We start from the raw sequence: 20,525 nt of genomic DNA on the forward strand, positions 1-20,525 counted from the left end.
CAGGTATGTGCTCCATGCAGAAGCCTGGGCAGGGGTCCGGGGCTGAGGGCCCTCCCACCTCCACCCCCTTCTTGCTTGGGCATCTGCTCCAGCATCCCCACCCCGTCCTCGCTGTCCCCCTCAGAGAGGTCCGGTCTTACCCTCGGTGACAGTCCAGCCCCAGAACAATCGCTCCCTTCAAGTTTGGTGCCTCTGACCGACCCCATCGACATTCTGTGCTCTTTTTCACTGCCCCCCTCCCCACCCCATCCCCCGTCCCCCGCATCCTCCATCTCAAGGAGCCTCTTTCTTGCCCCATCTCTGTCTTCCATTGGTCTCTGTCTCCCATCTCCCCATCTTCCCCTTCCCTAAGACACCAGCTCCATGGCTTTCCCAATTGCTCCTCTGCCTGTGTTGCTGTTCCTCTCTCCCTGGGCCTCTGTCCCCCATCCATCTCCCCATTGTCTGCCTGCCTCCCTCTGGATCTCTGTCCCCCCCCTCCGGGTCCCTGTCCCTCTGGGTCTCTCCACCACCACCCCCATCTGTTCTCTCTCAGGCTCCCTCTTCCTGCTCATCTCCGATTCTGTACCCTTGTCTTTGCCCAGGCTCTGCCCTCCAGCCTGCTTCCCAGACCCCACTGCGGTGAGGGTAGGGGAAATACCCAGGCTCCCCGGAAGAGTGTGAAAGTGTTTCTTTGGGGAGGAAGGGAGGGAGGTTGGGCCTGGGGGCGGAGCTTCTTGGCCTCAGATTAGGCGGTGACTTAGACTGAAGTTAAGGCACCTTAAGCCCCCTGCCTCCTTTATATGGAAACATTAAGCTGCTCTCCTCGGGCAGGTCAGAGGGGGGTGGGGAGGACTTCAGGCTCTGGAGCCTTTCCCTCCGGCCTGCTCTTGGGGGGCAGGGGTCCCCCCTGAGTCCGAGTAGCATCCACCCATGGAAGCTGGGCCATGTGGGGTGCAGACAGGCCCCCCGGAGGGGAAGCCCCTGCCCCATCTGCTCTGGGAAATGGACACGGTCATGTCCATGTCTGGCTGAGTGTGGGCCTCGATTTACTTGGGAGGCAGAGTCCCGGGTTGGAGAGGTGCAGAACCCAAACTGGCACCCCACCCTCGCACTGCAGGGGTCTGGCCGGGTCTCAGCCTGTTCCCCACGCTGTGGCCCAGAGCAGTGACCCTGACCTCCCAGCATCCTGAACGGAAGGTGAGCGGTGGGGTCTGGTGGAGCCCAGTGGGTGGGCGGGGACATCAAGGAGCTCATCGTGCGGCCCAGGACATGGCAGGTGCTCAGGACCGCCTATGATAGGGGGTCCGTGCCCCAGGCTCAGGCTTCGGCACCCAAGGGCCCCGTGGGAGTCCAGGGTTTGCCATTTTCCAGCTGAGGGACCGAGCCAGGGGAAGGACCAGTGGTGTTGCCTGTGAAAAGGGAAGTCCCCAGGGTTGTGGTTAGAGAAGGTGAGGGTGTGAGGAGGCCCCGGCTGGGATGCGTGCTGGGTCGGGGGGAGGCCAGTTCGCCTCCCCTCCCCTGTCATCTGGGGCACACAGTACAGAGGGGGGACTTCAGGCAGGAGAGGACTACAACTGTCTAGGTCAGGACCTGGATCCGGACCTTAAACCTGCCTTCAGGGCCTAGCCTCAGTTTCCCCCTTTTGGCAAACCATCTCTTCACAGCCGGAGTAATTATGGGTGAAAGAAGAGTTGGGATACATCCTGGGTGCTGGACACAGCCAGGCCCAGTGCACCCACCGGAGCCTCCGCTCTGCCTGTGGAATGGGTGAAAAGCCCAGGTGCAGGGCTGTCCAGGTGGCCATGGACGGCAGGTGCAGAGCTGGAGGCCTGGGGGAAGGGAGGAGGAGAACCCTTTGGTATTGAACTTGACATTGACTGACAACCCTCTCTTTAAACTGAGTGCCCCCATCCCGCCCGGAAGCCCATCAGGATCCCAGGATCATATGCATGTGCTTGGTACATGTTGATGGAACCGACAGGCCAAATATTTCACCCCTGGTCCATATAGGTCCCTGCCCGCAGCGTGCCGGATGTTACCCTGCAGCTGCGGGAGGGTGATGAGGTCTGCAGGTCCGTGCCCATCCCCTTCCCCCCTCCTCTCCACACTGTCGAGCTGATGAGATGCTCTCCATTTCACAGATGAGGAAACAGGCTCAGGAAGGGATGTGACTCACCACCAGTCCTCCAGCTAGTAAATGGCAGAGCCGGATTCATTCAAAAGTCTAAGGTCTTTCTTCTGGATCCTTCTTCCTTTCAAGGTGGTGGGTTTTTATCCCCACCCCACTGATGAGTAAATGGAGGCTCCAGAAAAGGAAGTCGGTTGTCTCAGGGCACATAGTGGGTCAGCAACTGAGCCAGGATTGGGCCTTGGGTCTATGTATGACTGGAAGCCCTTCCTGACCTTGACAGAGAAGTCCAGTTTCCCCATTTTACAGCTGAGGAAACTGAGGCTCACAAAGACTTGCCCAAGGTCTGAGAGTCAGGGGGAGCTGGGTTTGTTTGTTTTGTGTGTGTGTTTTGTAACAGCTTCATTGAAATATAATTCACATACCATACAACTCACACATTAAAGTGTACAATCCAAGGGTTTTTAGTACATTCACAGAGTTGTGTAATCATTACCACAATTTTAGAACATTTTTAAAAAAAATTTTTATTGCCGAAACCGGTTTGGCTCAGTGGATAGAGCGTCAGCCTGCGGACTGAAAGGTCCCAGGTTCGAGTCCAGTTAAGGGCATGTACCTTGGTTGCAGGCACATCCCCGTTGGGTGTGTGCAGGAGGCAGCTGGTCGATGTTTCTCTCTCATCGATGTTTCTAGCTCTCTATCCCTGTCCCTTCCTCTCTGTAAAAAATCAATAAAATATATTTAAAATTTTTTTTATTGATTTCATAGAGGGAGAGGGAGAGAGAAACATCAATGATGAAAGAGAATCATTGATCAGCTGCCTCCTGCACGCCCCCCACTGGGGGTCAAGCCTGCAGCCTGGGCATGTGCCCTCGACCAGAATCAAACCCTGGACCCTTCAGTCTGAAGGCCAACACTCTATCCACTGAGCCAAACCAGCCAGGGCCAATTTAGAACATTTTTACCTCCCCAATGAGAAACGCCGTGTCCTCTGGCTATTACTGCCCCATCCTTCCATCTCCACAGTCCTAGGCATGACTAGACTACTTTCTCAATTTGCCCATTCTGGACATTTCATGTAAATGAAAGTATAAAATATGTGATCTTACCCTAACCCAGTGGTCGGCAAACTCATTAGTCAACAGAGCCAAATATCAATAGTACAACGATTGAAATTTCTTTTGAGAGCCAAATTTTTTAAACTTAAACTATATAGGTAGGTACATTGTTATTAACTTAATTAGGGTACTCCTAAGCTGGCCTTTGCTAAAAACTCAAGGGGCCAAAGAGCCGCATGTGGCTCGCAAGCCGCAGTTTGCTGACCACTGCCCTAACCAGTTTGGCTCAGTGGATAGAGCATCAGTCCTTGGACTGAAGGGTCCCTGGTTCGGTTTTGGTCAAGGGCATGTACCTAGGTTGCAGGCTCGATGCCTAGAAGGGGGTGTGCAGGAGGCAGCCAATCAATGATTCCCATCATTGATGTTTCCCTCTCTCAAATTAATAATTTAAAAAAAAACATAAAAAATATATGGTCTTCTGTGATTGGCTTTTTTCACTTAACATAATGTTTTCAAGGTTCAACCATGTTGTAGCGTGTGTCTGTACTCTTATTTCTTTTCACTACTGGGTAGTACTCCATTGTGTGGAACTACCACATTTTATTATCTAGTTATCAACTGATGGCCATTTGGGTAGTTTCCATCTTTTGTCTCTAGTGAATAGTGCTGCTGTGAACATGTGTGTACAAGTGTTGTGTGGACACTTCTTAAAATTTCTCTTGGGAAATACCGTGGAGTGGAGTTGCTGGATCACACAGCAACTCTATGTTTAATCATTTAAGGAACTGCTGGACTCTCGAGGGTGCCAATTTCCCCACATCCTTTTTAACACGCATTTTCTGGGTTTTGTTTTTGTATTGTTTATTATGATAGCCATCCTAAGTAGGTGTGAAGTGGTATCTCATTGTGATTATGATTAGCATCCCTGATGGCTGATGCCAATATTTTCATGTGTTTATTGGCTATTTGTATAACTTTTTTTGGAGAAATGTCTATTTAGATCCTTTGCCTATTTTAAAATTGGGTTGTCTTGTTATTATTGAGTTGTACGGACTCCTTATATATTTTTGGATACAAATTTCTTAGGTATATGATTTGCAACTATTTTCTCCCATTAGTGAGTTCTCTTTCACCTTAATGTCCTTTGAAGCACAAAAGTATTTACTTTGATGAAGTTCAATTTATTTATTTTTCCCCTTTTGTTGCTTGTGTTTTCTGAGCTTGTTTTTTGTTGTTGTTGTTTGTTGTTTTGTTTTAATCCTCACCCGAGGATATATTTTTATTGATTTGAGAGAGGAAAAGAGGGGAAGGGGGAGGGAGAGAAACATTGATCGGTTGCCTCCCACATGCACCCCCACCCGGGATCGAACCAGCAACCTGGGTTTGTACCCTGACTGGGAATCAAACCCGAGACCTCTGGGTGTATGGGAGGATGCTCCAACCAACTGAGCCACCCGGCCAGGGCCTGGGCTTGTTTTTTTTTTTTTTTTAAATATGTTTTATTGATTATTTACAGAGAGGAAGGGAGAGGGATAGAGAGCTAGAAACATTGATGAGAAACATCGACCAGCTGCCTCCTGCACACCCCTCACTGGGATGTGCCCGCCGCCAATGTACATGCCCTTGACCGGAATCGAACCTGGGACCCTTCAGTCCACAAACCGACGCTCTATCCACTGAGCCACCCGGCCAGGGCCTGGGCTTGTTTTTGAACCATAGGGACCTCAGGGCTCCAGCTCATCTCCCCACACTGACTCCATGCTGAGAGCCAGTGACCCCTTAGTGGTTATGAGCTTGGGCTCTGGAGCTAGACGGCTAGCACTCAAACCCCTCTAATCAGCTGTGACCTTGGGCACGTTAAACATTCCGTGCCTCAGTTTCCTCATCTGTAAATTGGGAAAATAATGCCTATAGTGTTGTGAGGCTCAAATAAGAAAATTCACGTAAAGTGTTCACAACAGTGTGTGGCACTGTAAATGTCGGCCTACACATTGTTGTGGCTTACGGTGGTGTGGTTATGGCCATAGTTCTGTCGCTGTGGTTGGTACAAGTCTCTCCTGTCATTACAAGTCTTACTGTCACGGTTGTTGAGGCTGTACTGTTGTGACTTTCAAGGTGAGCCTTCTTCCACCCATTTGCCAGAAGAGGCCACCAGGGCCCAGGGAGCATGCCCACCCATTGCCGGCACCTCTGACGTTTCTGCCCATTTCTTGTCCCTGCAGGTTCGGGGCGCCCGCCCCCCACTAGCCCAAGTGGAGGGGTTGTCCCCGCCAATGGGCCTGGCCAAGGCCCTGCGCCGCCTGAGCGGCAGCCTAGAACCGGGGGACAGCAGGGCGGGCGATGAGGAGGCCGGGCCGGGGCTGTGCCGCAACGGGTGGGCGCCGGCGCCGTCGCCGGCGGGGCGGCGCCGCGGGCGCTTCGTCAAGAAGGACGGCCACTGCAACGTGCGCTTCGTGAACCTGGGCGGCCAGGGCGCGCGCTACCTGAGCGACCTGTTCACCACGTGCGTGGACGTGCGCTGGCGCTGGATGTGCCTGCTCTTCTCCTGCTCCTTCCTCGCCTCCTGGCTGCTCTTCGGCCTGGCCTTCTGGCTCATCGCCTCGCTGCACGGCGACCTGGCCGCGCCGCCGCCGCCCGCGCCCTGCTTCTCCCACGTGGCCAGCTTCCTGGCCGCCTTCCTCTTCGCGCTGGAGACGCAGACGTCCATCGGCTACGGCGTGCGCAGCGTCACGGAGGAGTGCCCGGCCGCCGTGGCCGCCGTGGTGCTGCAGTGCATCGCCGGCTGCGTGCTCGACGCCTTCGTCGTGGGCGCCGTCATGGCCAAGATGGCCAAGCCCAAGAAGCGCAACGAGACGCTCATCTTCAGCGAGAACGCCGTGGTGGCGCTGCGCGACCGCCGCCTCTGCCTCATGTGGCGCGTGGGGAACCTGCGCCGCAGCCACCTGGTCGAGGCCCACGTGCGGGCCCAGCTGTTGCAGGTGCGAGGCCCAGGCCCTGGAGAGGCAGGGAAGAGGCTTTCTCAGGAGTGGGGGGTGCCCCTGGGGATTGTGGGAGATGTAGGCCTGAGGGCGAGGCGTGCGTTGGACGTGGAGGGAGCATGGACTACAATTCCCAGCAGTCTCTCGGACAGGGGCACTCTTGCTTTACTTGTGGCTGGAGTTTGAGTCCCGGAGCAGTTGTAGGAGATGTAAACCTTAGACTTGAGACAGATTTTGAGACACAAAGAGCTTTCTGGGGTTTGAGCACCCCCCCCCCCCGCTATGGAATTGTGGGAAATCTAAACCTTGAGGGGCCTGTAAAGGCTCTGAACTCAGACACCTCTGGGGTCTGGGAAAGTGCCGGGGAGAGGTGGTGTGAGGACTGTAGTTTTGCGGGTGGTGCAAATCGCAGCGGCTTATGACTTGAGGCCTGGCCCCTGTGGGATTGTGGGAGATGTAGGTCCCAGGATGGGGTGCAGCTCACACCTAAGCAGCTGTGAACACAATCGTTCATGGCCTCTGGGCATGGGGTCCTGCAGCCTTTGTGGGAAACTTTGTTCCCCATCTCAGCGGCCCAGCCTCTCCCACCAGCTCCTGCTTGGAGGGGTACAGAGCCGGGGCTGGGACACTCTTGAATTTTAGCTTCTCAGCAACAAACAAACAAAACAACAACTCCCATTGGCTCCTGGGGTAGTGACTCCCTCCAACCCTCTGCAAAAAGGCGCTTTTTGCTTTAGTGTTTCTAGAATTGTGGTCAGACTGCCCAAATTCTGAGGCTAGCTGCCCTTGTCCAAGTAGACACTTGACCTTGGACTGAGCTTGTGCTTGGGTGAGAGGGAGAACACGGTGGTGGTGGGAACTACAGCTCCCAGCAGCGACTGGGGTCTCCCGGAGACAGCCTGGTGGGAGAGAATGGACCCCACCCCCCACCTCTCTCTCCAGCTTGACTGAGACACCAGGACTCATGACCTGGGAGGGATATTGATATTGTCTATCCCAGAAGCCTATGGGGGGCTGACATGGCCTGGGAGGTGGGTATGGAACCAGTGGGGAGGTGGGGTGAAACTGCCAGTGCCTGGCCTATGGACTGCGTGCCCTCCTCTCCACCACACATATGCACAGGGGCTGCAGGGCTTGGGGGGGGGGGGGGGCAGAGCGCCCAGGGGCTGGCATGAAGCAGCGGGGAACACAGGATATTGGACCTAGATTGTCCTCCTGGTTTATCTTTCTCTGTTCACTGAAAGCCGTTTTTCTTTTCCGCTTCTCCAATTGTTGCTTGGATGTCCATTCTTCTCTTCTGTTTCTTTAATTTCGTCGCTGCTTTGCTGATTTCTGTGGCTCTGCCAATGTCACTCTGTCCCTCTCTTCCTCTCTCCCTTGTCTCTCCCTCGGTTTCTATCCCCAAACCCCCTGAGTCTCTGTCCCTCTCTCTTTACCTCTGGGTCTCTGTCCCCTCTTTCTCTGAGTCTCCACTTCCTCTCCCTGGGCCTCATCCCCCTCTCTCTGATTCTTCTCACTCCCCCCTCCCCCCTACCAGTCTCCACTCTTCTCTTTTCCTGCATGCCCATTGCTTCCTATGATCATCTCTGTCTCCTTTCATCTCCCTGCATCTGTCTCGGGCCTCTTGTCTTTTGCTGCAGCCTCGGGTGACCCCCGAAGGTGAGTACATCCCGCTGGACCACCAGGACGTGGACGTGGGCTTCGATGGCGGCACTGATCGCATCTTCCTGGTGTCCCCCATCACCATCGTGCACGAGATCGACTCCTCCAGTCCTCTCTATGAGCTGGGGCGCGCAGAGCTGGCCCGGGCCGACTTTGAGCTAGTGGTCATCCTTGAGGGCATGGTGGAGGCCACGGCCATGACCACGCAGTGTCGCTCTTCCTACCTCCCTGGTGAGCTGCTCTGGGGCCATCGTTTTGAGCCGGTCCTCTTCCAGCGTGGCTCCCAGTATGAGGTGGACTATCGCCACTTCCACCGCACTTATGAGGTCCCAGGGACCCCCGTCTGCAGCGCCAAGGAGCTGGATGAGCGGGCAGAGCGGGATTCCCACAGCCCCAAGTCCAGCTTCCCGGACTCTCTGACTGCATTTTGTTATGAGAACGAACTTGCCCTGAGTTGCTGCCAGGAGGAAGAGGAAACCAAGGAGGGAGATGAATCGGAGGCAGAAGAGGGGGCTGCCAGCCCCCGAGTACTCACACCAACCCTGTCTCTGACCCTGCCCCTATGATGCCAGCTGGTGTCCCCCATTTGTAGCCCCTTCCCAGAGGTAGCAAAATGGAGAGACTGGGCCCTCTCCTGGACCGACAGGCCTGCTGGATAAATCATTCGCTGGTGAAGTTCTGCCTGCCTAGTGGGCCCACCATGGACACGCTGGATCTTAATTCCTCTGCGTTGCGTGCTCCCTCCTGAGACCCCTTTATCGGCCAGATTCCCAAGTCTCACCAGAGCTAAGGGATCCAGGATTCTGGACCACCCAGGAGGCAAGGACTGGTGGTTCTAGATTCTTCTATATGGCTGGCTTGGGTTGTTGAGCAGGGTCGGGAATCAGTAATATAGACTGCCTCTGGGGAGGAAGTCAGCAGTTCTCAAGCAGCGAGAGAGAGATCGAGAGCTTATAGGTCTGGATTGGTCTATTCAAGGGACCATTGCGTCTTGGCTCAGCCAACCAAGTAGCACTTCATCTTTTTCTAGACCACCTGAGGAGGAAAAGGTATGGACTGCTCCAAGAATTCAGGACTATTTTGATTGACCTGGAATGTCGATTGCAAGTCAAGAAAAGCCCTGTGATTCCAGAAAGCCCATGTTTTGAGACTGTTCATCTAGATTGACCTTAGATAGCGTAAGTACTCCAGAAACTGAAGCGCTGTGTTTCGAGAATGCACCAAACAATGGAGAGTCTGTTGGTCTAGAAGGACTGAAGTGACAGATGGGGAGTTCTCGATATTAGATAACTCCAGACCAGTGGCTGTAGAACGTCAAAGCCAGGGGAGAATCGATGCTTCTAAGTGATCCACGGGTGTGTTTTTAAAGTGCCATTCTAGAATGTCCAAAGGAATCAAGATTCCGTGGCTCTCGATCGACCACAGAGTCAAGGAAGGCGTGGTGGTTCCAGATGACTCCTTTGTGGTTCTGTAATGCCAAAAGGAACCAAGGCTTCAGGGATCCAGAGCTGTCCACGAGCAAAACCCGGAAGTTCTAGTCGGCTCCTATAACAGTTGGACTCGGGGCTTGATAGACAGCATTTCTGGGCTGGCCTGAAGGTGAGGGCCCAGACAAGACCCTGTGGGTAACAGGGCTAGTTAATGGGCAAGGGAAAGGAGGGGACCATGGCTGGTGAGTCTACAATGCTCTGGAATCCCACCCCTAGTGATGTGTATCTATTTCTTAAAGATGTTATACATATGTGTATGATATATAATATAAATACAGATATCTATCCCCCCCCCCCCCCATGGTTCTTACAGAGGGTTAGAAATGGCGTTTGAGCTCATTGGAACGGAATCCTTTATAAGGACCCAGGAAGCTTTGCTCTGTATCTTAGCTCTGCTTAAGGACTGTGTGGCTGGGCACATCACTCCTTTCCTCGCCTCGGTTTCCTCATCTGTAAAAATGGGGCATTGGAACTTGAACTTCTCCAAGGGCCTTTCCACAGGCATGATTCCTCACTTCAGTGAGGGGGACGTGGGGCGGAGGGTCCCAGAGACTTCCCAGCTCTCCCTGGTGCCGGGACGCATGGCCTTCCAGGGATGGGAGACGCTCTGGGAGGCCAGCTCTGAATTTGGACATCTGAAGGACAGGGCAGGCTGGGTGCAGGGTGGGCTGTGGCTAAGGGCCAGAATCAACGCCTCCCTCGTCCAGCTTGGCGGACAGGAGGTAGCTCTGAATACCAGGGGCAAGGATGTGGTTAGGGGGAGACTCGTCCCTCAGATTAAACTATTGGGAACTTGGTGTTGTGTCTGTGAGTGTGGTTCTGGGGCCTGGCCTCTGCCCATGCTTCTATCTACCTAAGTGCCGAGCAGGCAGGGAGCCAGCTGCTAAAGGAACCAATGCCTGTGAGGATACGTTCCCACCCGTGTCCCACCCTGTCCCAGGACTGAGGGCGGGCACTGGCATTGCCCACCAGCCTGCCCAGGTGCTGCACCAGCCCAGGTCCTCCCTTCTGGCTTCCCCACCTCCCTTTATCCTCCAGAATCCCCACGTAATAACCGGATGGGATTAATTAGCTGGCTGCCCTCCCAGCTCAGGGAGTCTGGGGTAGGGACGGGGGACAATGGAATTAGGGGTGGAGAAGAATGCTAAGTGTGAGGTGAAGGGACAGGGAAAGGGTTCTGCTTGGAAGGAGAGGGAATGGGGTCCTGGCTGGCACAGCCTGGGTTTCCACGAGGGAGGGCAGGTCCTGGGCCACTGCTAAAGGCCAGTGAGATTAGGAAGCTCCATGTCTAATCTGTCAGTTTAACCAGGTCCCAGCTCTGAATCTGTCTCCCCCTGCCTAGCCCGTGGGCCGCGAATGGGGACAAGTCCCAGACACCGCCTCAGACCCCATTAGGGACCTGCCGACGACAGGGTGCCCAGTTTCTCCATTCTGCTCAGGGTCCTGCACCCGCTTTGGCTGCCAGGCATGGGGATGAGAGTGGGGTGGGGTTAGGGCCTCAGATGCAGGAGGACTCTGAGAGGAGGGAGGGGAAGTGGGGTGAGAGGTGGGGTGCACCTGAAGGGGGGCGAGTTGGAGAGAAGGGCAAGGACCCTGAGAAGTGGGTCAGGAATCGGAGCAGGTGGGAGGTGCTGAGGAAAGGGGAGTTGTCCTCCGGGGAGGATGCTACAATAAGGGGAGGAGTATTAGGGCGAGGGGGCGGAGCTTGAGCTAGATGGCGCCAGGAAGGCGGGGCCTGTGCTTTCGCTATATTTGGCCTTTTCCTATTGTCCCGTTCTTGACAGGTACCAAACAGCGTAACATTTAAAAAAATATTTTTTAATTGATTTCAGAAAGGGGGGGGGGGAGAGGGAGAGAGAGAAAAAAACATCAATGATGAGAGAGAATCATTGATTGGCTGCCTCCTGCACGCCCCAGTAACCCAGGCATGTGCCCTGACCAGAATTGAACACTGAGCGTTCATAGGTCAAGGCTCAACCACTGAGCCATGCTAACCGGACCAAATAGTGTAACATTTAAAAGACAGAATACGTCTTTTTTCCACCACTTCTTAACTCTGAAGAGGCTGGGGTGGGTGGGAGGGGGTAAAAGGGTCTGGAGAACGGAGGGGCCAGAGCGGGAGAAAGGAGGCCAAAAGAAAGGCCTGGGGGGCGGGGGAGAATCAACCCAAGGACTTGTATGCATGCATATACGCATAACCAATGAACACAGACAGTAGAGGGGTGAGGGCATGTGCTGGGGGTGGGAGTGGCCAGGGAGAGGTCAATGGGGGGAAAAGGAGACATATGTAATACTTTCAACAATGAAGAATTTAAATTAAAAAAGAAAAAGTGAGCCAAAGCTGCTCCCGGTTGCGTGGCAACAGCTGTCGTCAAAAGGAAGCTTGGTTGCTAGGAGCTGTGGCTCAGAGAACAACCGACAGCTGGGGCCCCGCCCCCTGGAACAAAACTACCGAAGTACCGACCCCCAGCAACGCACCACCAGCGGCGGGGCTCGGTGGAAACGGCATCCTATTGCCCCAAGTCCTGGCGCAGGCGGAGCCCTCATGGCTCCCACGTAGTCCCACCTCCAAGCAGTTCCTTTCTGAGGCTTCTCATAGGCGGGCAAACCAGCCAAGCGACTTCTTTTGTTTCAGAGGCGGTGCCCCGTCCTGGGCGCGCACTCTGATTGGCCCGAGGGACTGTCTATCTCCGGCCGACACTGCTAGCCTGCTCCTTGCGCGCTGATTGGCCCAGGAGAACGGTCCTTCGGCATCGAGGGCGGAGCAGACGGGAGGGCCCGGTCTGGATTGGGCGGTGTCAAAACGAGGGGCGGTCCCTACTGGCGGGGCGGTTGGGAGGCGAAGGGAGAGTCTTTTCAGCGCTGAGGACTGGCGCTGAGGAGGCGGCGGTGGCTCCCGGGGCGTTTGAGCGGGCTCACCCGAGCCCGCGGGCCAACGCGGAACCAGGCCCGACTGGCGGGACCGCCCCGGACTCCCCGCGGGGCTTCCTAGCCGCCATGGAGGACGGTGTCTATGGTAGGTCGGCGAGGGGTGGGGCCGGCAAGGGGCGGATGAAGCCCCTCGTCCCCAACGTTCCGCCGCGAACGTTTCTCCCGGCGCGCGCCTCTCGGAGCTGCTCGGCACCGTCGCCGCCGCCTCGTTTTTGTGGGGCTCGGGATGGGCTTCCGGCGGGGCCCGAGAGCGGGGCGTTCCAGGCCATTGTTTGGGCCGATCCTGTTTCCGGTGGCGGCGGGAGGGGGCGGGATGAGCGGTGGAGGGGAGGCCGCGGCGGAACCATTCCCCCTGGAGGGGCCGGGCGAGCCCAGTGCCTGCTGGGAGCAGGGAGGGGGGCTCCTGGGAGCTGAGGGGCGAGGGAGAAATCTTGGGGCTCCAGAGATCCCACTAAGACCGTGGCCTTCGATGCCCCGCCCCCTTCCCCAACTCTTACCAGCTGTCATCAGCTTCCCCTGCCATAGTTACTTCTCATGGGCCCCGGAGTCCGCACACCCAGGCCCCCGGCTACATCGCTGAGAATGGAAGTAGAAAACCAAGGCCTCAGCCCCTTTCCAAGTAATGAGCCAACAATTCAGACTTCCAGCCCCCTTCTCCTTCAGACTCGGGTCCCCTTCTTCCCCGGACTCCAAAGAGTCTAGATCTTCAGCCCTTCCTCCCCTGGAGTGAGGAATCCAGGCCCCCAGCCCCTTCTCCCGGCAGACATCAGAGGCCTGACCCTCATCTTCATCCTCCCTCTGAACCCAAGGGTCATGCCCCCCAGCCCTGTAAAATCCAGATTGCAGGAAAACAGGCTTCCCGTCCCCAGAACTGACCTCCAACCCCTGACCCCCAGAGCCCCCAGACCTGACTCCGGAGGAGCGGATGGAGCTGGAAAACATCCGGCGGCGGAAGCAGGAGCTGCTGGTGGAGATCCAGCGCCTGCGCGAGGAGCTCAGCGAAGCCATGAGCGAGGTGGAGGGTCTGGAGGCCAATGAGGGCAGGTGAGGACTGGAGTGGGGAACTCGGGGGTTATGGGGCCAGGCCAGTGCCAGGGATGCCCTGACATTGACCCTCCACCTCCCTGCTCTCTGCCTCTGCAGTAAGACCTTGCAGCGGAACCGGAAGATGGCAATGGGCAGGAAGAAGTTCAACATGGACCCCAAGAAGGTGCTTGGGCCACAGGGCTGGGGTCAGCCTGGCAGACGTCCTGGCGGGTTCCTGGCACGTCCAGGTCCCAGTAGTGTGATGGTTAAAGGCCTACTTTAGGGGGACAGACTTGGTCCCAATCCCTGGATTTCGAGATCGACTTTCCATTTGTTCTCTGGACATGAACCAAGTGCTCCAGCCTGCTGACCTTGGCTTGTGCTGTGTCCTCTGCCGGGCGATCCTCTTTCCCTTCTTGTTCATATTTCTGGACCCACTTCTGGTGTCACCTAGAGTCCCAGGAGGAGCGCATGTCTGGTAGGAAACATAGACAGGGACATGCTCAGCGGTGTCATGACAGAGGCCCGGTGGCTGTGGACACTCAGAGGAGGGAGCCCAGGGCATCAGGGAGGACTTCCTGGAGGAGGAGATACAGGTCAGGTTTGAAGGAAGAGCCAGTGTTCACCAGGAGGGAAGGCATTTGTTCATTCAGTCATTCAGTTTATGCCCATTTCCTCCTGCCTCCCCTGGGCCTGCCCCTCAGCGAGCCAGTGCTCGGCACCTAGAGAGTGGTCGACTCTGCTTGGCCTTCAGGGAGCCCCTGGACATGGTTGCCCCAGTCCAGAGCGAGGTGGAGCTATAATGGAGGTCCTCATGGCGTCGGGAGAGCGAGGAGGCCGGGGTCCCGCCTGAGGGTTGGCCCTCAGTTCTTGAAGGACTGCTGCTCACTGAGTCTCTCACGTTCCTCCTGCCCCAAGCAGTGTGGCTTGTTCAGTCCTTCAGCAAACAGCCACTGAGCTCCTGTTCCTCGCCAGCCCCTGCTCTCGGTGCTGGAATTAACCAGGCAAAGGCAGAGGGAACAGTAGGTGCCAAGGCTGTATGCTATGAGGTGGGAGGGATGCTATTTAAAGTCCTGGGAGAAGCCTGACGATGACACCTGGCCCTGCCTGGTTAGCGTGCGGTGGGTTTCTGGGGAGCTGGTGGGAGTGGCTGTCAGCATATTAGCACTGAGACCCGGTCCCCACTCACTAGGGGATCCAGTTCTTGGTGGAGAACGAACTTCTGCAGAACACACCTGAGGAGATCGCCCGCTTCCTGTACAAGGGCGAGGGCCTGAACAAGACGGCCATCGGGGACTACCTGGGGGAGAGGTGAGATCCCGCCCCGCCCCTCTGGGCCTCTCCCCCCAACCCCTGCATCCAGCTCACTGCAAGCTCCTCTCCTGAGGAGAGACCCTGATAGACGAACCTTCCAGCTGGGCTGACACCGGGGCCTGGGGGAGCCTGGGGAACTTAGGGACTGTCTGTGAGCATCTCGGGGGCACGGGGACCTTCTGTGGACATCTGGGAAGTGGGACCATTTATGCCTGGGGCAGGAGAAATCCCGTGGGAATGTGTCACAGGAAGGTGAGGACTGGGTAGACCACGGATGTGCATGGGAACCGTGGGGGCAGCTTGGCAGTATGGGGTTAGCAGTGGATGTTTGTGGAGCCTGGAGACCCCGTGGAAATCTGGGAGCAGGACTCTGGGGTGTATGGGGACTGCCTAGAAGTCTAGGGTACATGAGCCTGGACATCAGTGCACAGGCACCATCTGTGGGTGTCGGGAAGGCGGGGACTGTCTGAACCCTAATTTGCAGGAGGGCATTCTGGGAAGTCGGGGAAGTGTGGGACCATCTGTGAGCATCTGAACATCTGAGGTGCACAGGACTCTGGGTGTCTGGGTGCTTTGGGATGGTGTGGATCTCTAGAGTGTGTGGAACTTTCTGGACATCTGAGGTGCATGGGGACTGGGAATGTGGAAACATGTCTAGGAACCTTCTGTGTGTGGGGCATGTGGGGACCATCTGTGGACAGCTGAGCTGTGGCGACGGGGGGCATCTGGCATTGTGGGGAACATTTAGTGGACATGTGGGGGGTGGGGGCCATCTCTGGACATCTGAGGAGCCTGGGGATTAGCTGGGAGAGGCGACAGTAGGCGGAGCACATGTTGGCTGCATTTCTCTGTGCAAAGGGTCAGCCAACCAGGGCTCTTACAACAGATGATCCTCCCAAGAGCATGTTCTGCGTGCCCCTGCCCTGGGTGCAGAAGTGGTGGCCTCCCCAGGGCTGGGTCCACTCCCACCTTCCCAAACGCCTTTTCTGAAGCCTGCCCCTGTCCCCCCAGGGAAGAGCTGAACCTGGCCGTGCTGCACGCCTTTGTGGATCTGCATGAGTTCACTGACCTCAATCTGGTGCAGGCGCTCAGGTGAGAGGCACTGGGCTGCCAGGGCAGGAACGTGCCTGCCAGGCCTCCTTCTTTACAAGTGATGACGCCTGCTCAGAACTAAAATAGAAACAAAAATTCGGGACTTGGTTGCTGCACGTAACACAAAAGCCCGTGGTGGGGCCTTCAGGCGTAGCTGTGTCCAGATGTTCAGATGGTATCGGAAGGTCAGCTTTATCTCTCGCCACCGTGCCGGCATTGCTCACTGCAGGCCCTGCTCCCACGTGATAACAGGAGCCTCTGCCATCCTCCAGGCCTCTTTAGCCAACTTAGGAGAAAGGGTACTGTCCTTAAATCCACCAAAAGGCCCAGAGTCAGTGCTCATGGGTCCGATTGGATCATGTGTCCATACCCGGAGCAGCTGCTGAGGCCACAGGTTTGGCGGGACTGAGCGCGGGAAAAGGGTCCCACCTGTCCTGACAGCCGCACCTGACCCCTCTGACGCAGGCAGTTTCTGTGGAGCTTCCGCCTCCCTGGAGAGGCCCAGAAGATTGACCGGATGATGGAAGCCTTTGCCCAGCGATACTGCCTGTGTAACCCCGGGGTTTTCCAGTCCACAGGTGGGCGCCCGGACCCCTGGGGCCTGGAGAGGAGGGGCTGGGCCCGGGGCGGGAGGCAGTGGGGGCCCACTTACCTGTGTCCTCACCCTGACTGCTGCAGACACCTGCTACGTGCTGTCCTTCGCCGTGATCATGCTGAACACCAGCCTGCACAACCCCAACGTCCGGGACAAGCCGGGCCTGGAGCGCTTTGTGGCCATGAACCGGGGCATCAACGAGGGCGGGGACCTGCCTGAGGAGCTGCTCAGGGTCAGGCCCCCCGCCCTCCCCACAGCCTCAGCCCCCAGCCCTCCCCGGGGGTCTCCAGTGCCTGAGCATTCCACCTGGGGTTCCGCCTTTCCACCATTTCTTTCCTCTCTCCCGCTGCCTCTTTCTGTTTCTCTTCCCTGCCTCTGTCTCCGGCCCTCTGAGTTTCAGGGTCGTGGTCTACCTCATCCTCCACCTCTGTGTCTGTTCCTGTCTTTAAGAACTCAGCGGATTTAACAACGCTGTCTGTCTGCTCTCCATCTTTTCTGTCTTGCCTCCTTTCTCTCCTCCCCAGGGCTCCCTCCACTCCTCTGCCTCCCGCCTTCCTTTTCTCCCCAGGCTCCCCCTCCTCCCTCCCTCTCTCCCTCCATGACTGTCCCCGCTGTGGTCTCATTGCCGCCCCCCCCCACCCCCCATGCCAAGTAGCCCCGGGAGGGTCCCAGGGGCCTGGCGTTGCTGACTGGGCTCTCGCCCCTCAGAACCTCTACGACAGCATTCGAAACGAGCCCTTCAAGATCCCGGAGGATGACGGGAATGATCTGACCCACACCTTCTTCAACCCGGACCGGGAGGGCTGGCTCCTTAAGCTGGGTACGTCCCCTGCTGACCCTGCCGGCTGCCTCTGCAGGGGGAGGCCAGTGGGCCTGGGCTCTGGACTCGGCTTCCACACGTGCCTGCTGGGTGACCCTAGGCAAGCCATGCGACCTCTCGGCCTGTGTGTACGTCTGCGTCATGAGGCTGGAGACAAGAGCGGGCCTGTGTGCTGGCCCAGGCGCAGGGCCGGGCATAGGGGCTCAGGGGCACAGGGTGCTGCCAGGCTGGATGGAGTCCCTGACCGGGACGGGAGGGGGTGGTGCCAGCAAATGGGGTCAGTTAGCGGGGGTCACGCGGTGCCTCTGCCTGAGGATTGGTGCTTCTCGGCCCAGCTGCACAGGAGTCGCCTGGGGTGGGCTGTGAAGCAGGATGGGGCAGGACAGCCGTCCGTCATGGCGAAAGCTCCCAGGTGGCCCTAATGCGGAGCCGAGGTTGGAGCTGGCTTGCAGCCGGGCCTGGTAATGTAGGTGCCACGGGAGTGTTAGCTGCGGCTTTTTAACGGAGAAGCCACGATGGCTGCTCCGGGAGGCAGACTGACAGCGTTCCAGTCCAGTGTGCACAGTGCAGATAGCAGGGGCGCGGGAGGGCCCCGGGGAAGCTTCCAGCCCAGCGCGAGCCAGGGCGCACTGCGCTCCCGGGGTATGTGCCTGGGTGCAGACGGCCCTGCTGCACGTGAAAAATGCCAATCACGTGCTGGGTGCGTGGTTCCTGGGGGAATTCTGGCTCCGCAGTGCGGGTGTCGGGAGGGCAGCGTCTCCAACCATTTCCCCTCCCAACCCCCCTCAGCAGGCATCCTTCCCATTGCCCAGAGGAGGAAAGTGAGGCTCGGTCACCATCCCGCAGCTCAGGGCAGAGGTGGCCTTGGACCCAGATCTCTCACCCGAGTACATCTCTGCCTTGTGATCATTAGGAAAAGGCGCCTCTGAAAACACTGACGTGCAGCAGGGGGGTCTGGCGGTGGTTAGGAAAGCCATTACACTGCTGCTGTTCAGTCCCTCTGGCCCCACAAGGAGCCCACAGCAGGGCATCTTGAAGCAGGAAGGTGGCCAAGAGGGCAAGAGGTTGTGCTGAGGTCACCCGGGCAGTTGTGCTGGACCTGAGTCCCCACGCCACCTGGGGCCAAGGCCGGGGTTCTGTCTGCTCCCCCGTGGGGATGACCTCCAGGGCAGTGTGTTCATGGCGGCAGCGGAGGGCCTCCTGGCCTAGGACATGAGCGGGGTGGTCTGGGCCTGGCACTGACAAAAGGGGGTGCTCATGGCTGCCTCCGGGCTCAGGGCACTCGCCTCCCCGGGCGGGAGAGGGCCTGGCCCGTCCTCCCTCGTGTGGATGTAACTGGTTTTCTTCCCTCTCTCTCCCTCCCTCCCTCCCTGCGTGTTTCTCTTTGCTGTTTCTCTCTCTCTCTGTCCTACCCCCTGCGCATTCCTGCCCTCGCCCACCCTATTTCTGTTGCCTGTGGCTCTTGGGGGCACCCCCCTCTTCTGCCTTGCCTTCTCGCCTGGTCCTGCCTGCTTTCTCGCTGTCTGCCCCAGGAGGTAGGTACCCGGCGTCCTCGCTCCCCAACACTACAGGAGAGGGGGCTGGGGGCTCAGACACCTGGGCCGGGGCTGACCAACAGGCTTAGAAAGTGTAAAGCCCACCCGGGGGGCGGACCAGTTCCTGGGGCCCAAACACGCCTGTCCCCGCTTGTCTGTCTTTCCCACGCATTGCTTTGTCCCAGGCCCCGACAGCCCGCGCCCCTGCGCTTGCTCTGCCTCTCCCCCCTCCCCCCTCCCAGAGGCCCTGACCCTGTGCTGAGCCCAGGCCCCCTCCCGCCCCTTCCCTTTCAGGGGGCCGGGTGAAGACGTGGAAGCGGCGCTGGTTTATCCTCACCGACAACTGCCTCTACTACTTTGAGTACACCACGGTGAGGACGGCGCTGAGCTGCCCTGGGTCCTGGGAGGAGGGGCCGGGGGTGAGGATTGGGAGGTCCGAGTCCTGTCCGACTTGCTCTTTCAGGACAAGGAGCCCCGAGGAATCATCCCCCTGGAGAACCTGAGCATCCGGGAGGTGGACGACCCCCGGAAACCAGTAAGACCCTCTCTGTGCCCCTTCCTGCCACAGCGGGGGCTCCTCTGCCCTCAGGCCGGCTCTTACCCCCCCCCCCTCCTCTTTGGTGTCTCCCCAGAACTGCTTTGAGCTTTATATCCCCAACAACAAGGGGCAGCTCATCAAAGCCTGCAAAACGGAGGCAGATGGCCGCGTGGTTGAGGGGAACCACATGGTGTACCGGATCTCGGCCCCCACTCAGGAGGAGAAGGAGGAGTGGATCAAGTCCATCCAGTGAGCCTGGGCCCCGGAGCCCGGGGGGGGGGGGGGGGGGCGGCGCTGGGACCAGACCCCCTGGCCCTCACCCTGGGTCTCTCTCTCCCCTTCCGCAGGGCAGCTGTGAGCGTGGACCCCTTCTACGAGATGCTGGCCGCCAGGAAGAAGCGGATTTCTGTCAAGAAGAAGCAGGAGCAGCCCTGACCCTGTCCCCCACTCCGTTATTTATTGCTGCGCCACCCCGCCCGGGTGGCCGGACCCCTGGGACGGGGGCTGTGGATGCTGGTTCCCCGTTTGGAAAACGTACCACCTCTAGTTCCTCTCTCATTATTTGTAATTAACGCACTGTTGGTAATATTAATTATTGAACTGCTCGCGGCCTGCTGACCTCTCATTTCTTGGGGTTGATAGCGAGGCAGCCCCATCCAGGGCCAGGAGCGCTGGTCTCTGTTGGGAGCTCTGTCAGTGGAGCGAAGAGTGCTGCCCAAGAGGGTAACCCCTGGGGCCTCTCGGGTGGCTCAGTTCTGGTTGTGCCCCAAGCCCCCAAGGGTGGTGATGGGAGGCGGTTGGTGTAGCCGGGGTTGGTGTTGCTCTAGAACGTCACGGGAACGCAGGTATGCCCAGCGAGGTTGAGCACCCACCCAGATGCCATCTGGCAGCCTGAACCCGCGGATGCTGGCCCCTAGAGCAGCTGTGGTCTCTGAGGGGTGACAGATAACAGCTGGTGGGGTTGGGAGCTGGGCTGGTGCTTTGAGGGTCAACCCGAGAGCCGGAAGGGCCGTGAAGGGGCCCCGGGGAGGGTCTGGGGAGGAGGAGTCCTGAGAGGAGGAGGAGGAGGAAGGCCCAGGGTTGGATGCAGCAGGTGCGGGAGCCCTTGCCCAGCGTTCAGCCAGAGGTTGCTGGTGTTGGAAGTGGGCTGGGCCCAGTGGATGGTGCCAAGAGGCAGGAATGTGGTAGATGGACCGGTTTCTCCGCTGGATTAACATCCTTGTGAGGACATTTCACATCGAGCAGTGATGGCGCCGAGACCCTGTATTTCTGTCACATCCCGTTTCCCGGGAGTCACAGCCTGGAGTGTAAGGACTTTGAGGGCGCCCCTAAGAGCCAGGTCCGGGCCTGTCCACCTTTGCCCTCCAGCTCGGGGC

General features: G+C 57.8%; 2 protein-coding genes across 4 annotated transcripts; both read left to right on the plus strand.

The window, feature by feature from the left end:
* Positions 1-5,441: 5,441 nt before the first annotated feature.
* KCNJ14 (potassium inwardly rectifying channel subfamily J member 14) lies at positions 5,442-8,391 on the plus strand. Its single transcript, XM_008154529.3, has 2 exons — positions 5,442-6,146; positions 7,787-8,391. The coding sequence occupies exons 1-2, from the start codon at positions 5,442-5,444 to the stop codon at positions 8,372-8,374; spliced, it is 1,293 nt and encodes a 430-aa protein (XP_008152751.2). The 3' UTR covers positions 8,375-8,391.
* An 836-nt stretch (positions 8,392-9,227) lies between these two features.
* CYTH2 (cytohesin 2) lies at positions 9,228-19,754 on the plus strand. 3 transcript variants are annotated; one of them, XM_054710517.1, is made up of 12 exons: positions 9,228-9,407; positions 13,126-13,273; positions 13,373-13,439; positions 14,448-14,566; positions 15,581-15,661; positions 16,127-16,239; positions 16,340-16,488; positions 16,965-17,077; positions 18,904-18,982; positions 19,075-19,146; positions 19,244-19,398; positions 19,497-19,754. In XM_054710517.1, exons 2-12 carry the CDS (start codon positions 13,155-13,157, stop codon positions 19,582-19,584), a joined length of 1,155 nt encoding a protein of 384 aa, XP_054566492.1. In that variant the 5' UTR covers positions 9,228-9,407; positions 13,126-13,154; the 3' UTR covers positions 19,585-19,754. The 3 variants fall into 3 exon arrangements, with proteins under 3 accessions (XP_054566492.1, XP_008152629.1, XP_008152627.2); XM_008154407.3 differs by lacking the exon at positions 9,228-9,407 and adding an exon at positions 11,937-12,314 and having other exon boundaries at positions 16,965-17,076; positions 18,906-18,982; XM_008154405.3 differs by lacking the exon at positions 9,228-9,407 and adding an exon at positions 12,749-12,848 and having other exon boundaries at positions 16,965-17,076; positions 18,906-18,982.
* The last annotated feature ends 771 nt before the right edge of the window (positions 19,755-20,525 follow it).

This window comes from Eptesicus fuscus, chromosome 21, assembly GCF_027574615.1.
Source record: "Eptesicus fuscus isolate TK198812 chromosome 21, DD_ASM_mEF_20220401, whole genome shotgun sequence".
Classification (NCBI taxonomy): domain Eukaryota; kingdom Metazoa; phylum Chordata; class Mammalia; order Chiroptera; family Vespertilionidae; genus Eptesicus; species Eptesicus fuscus.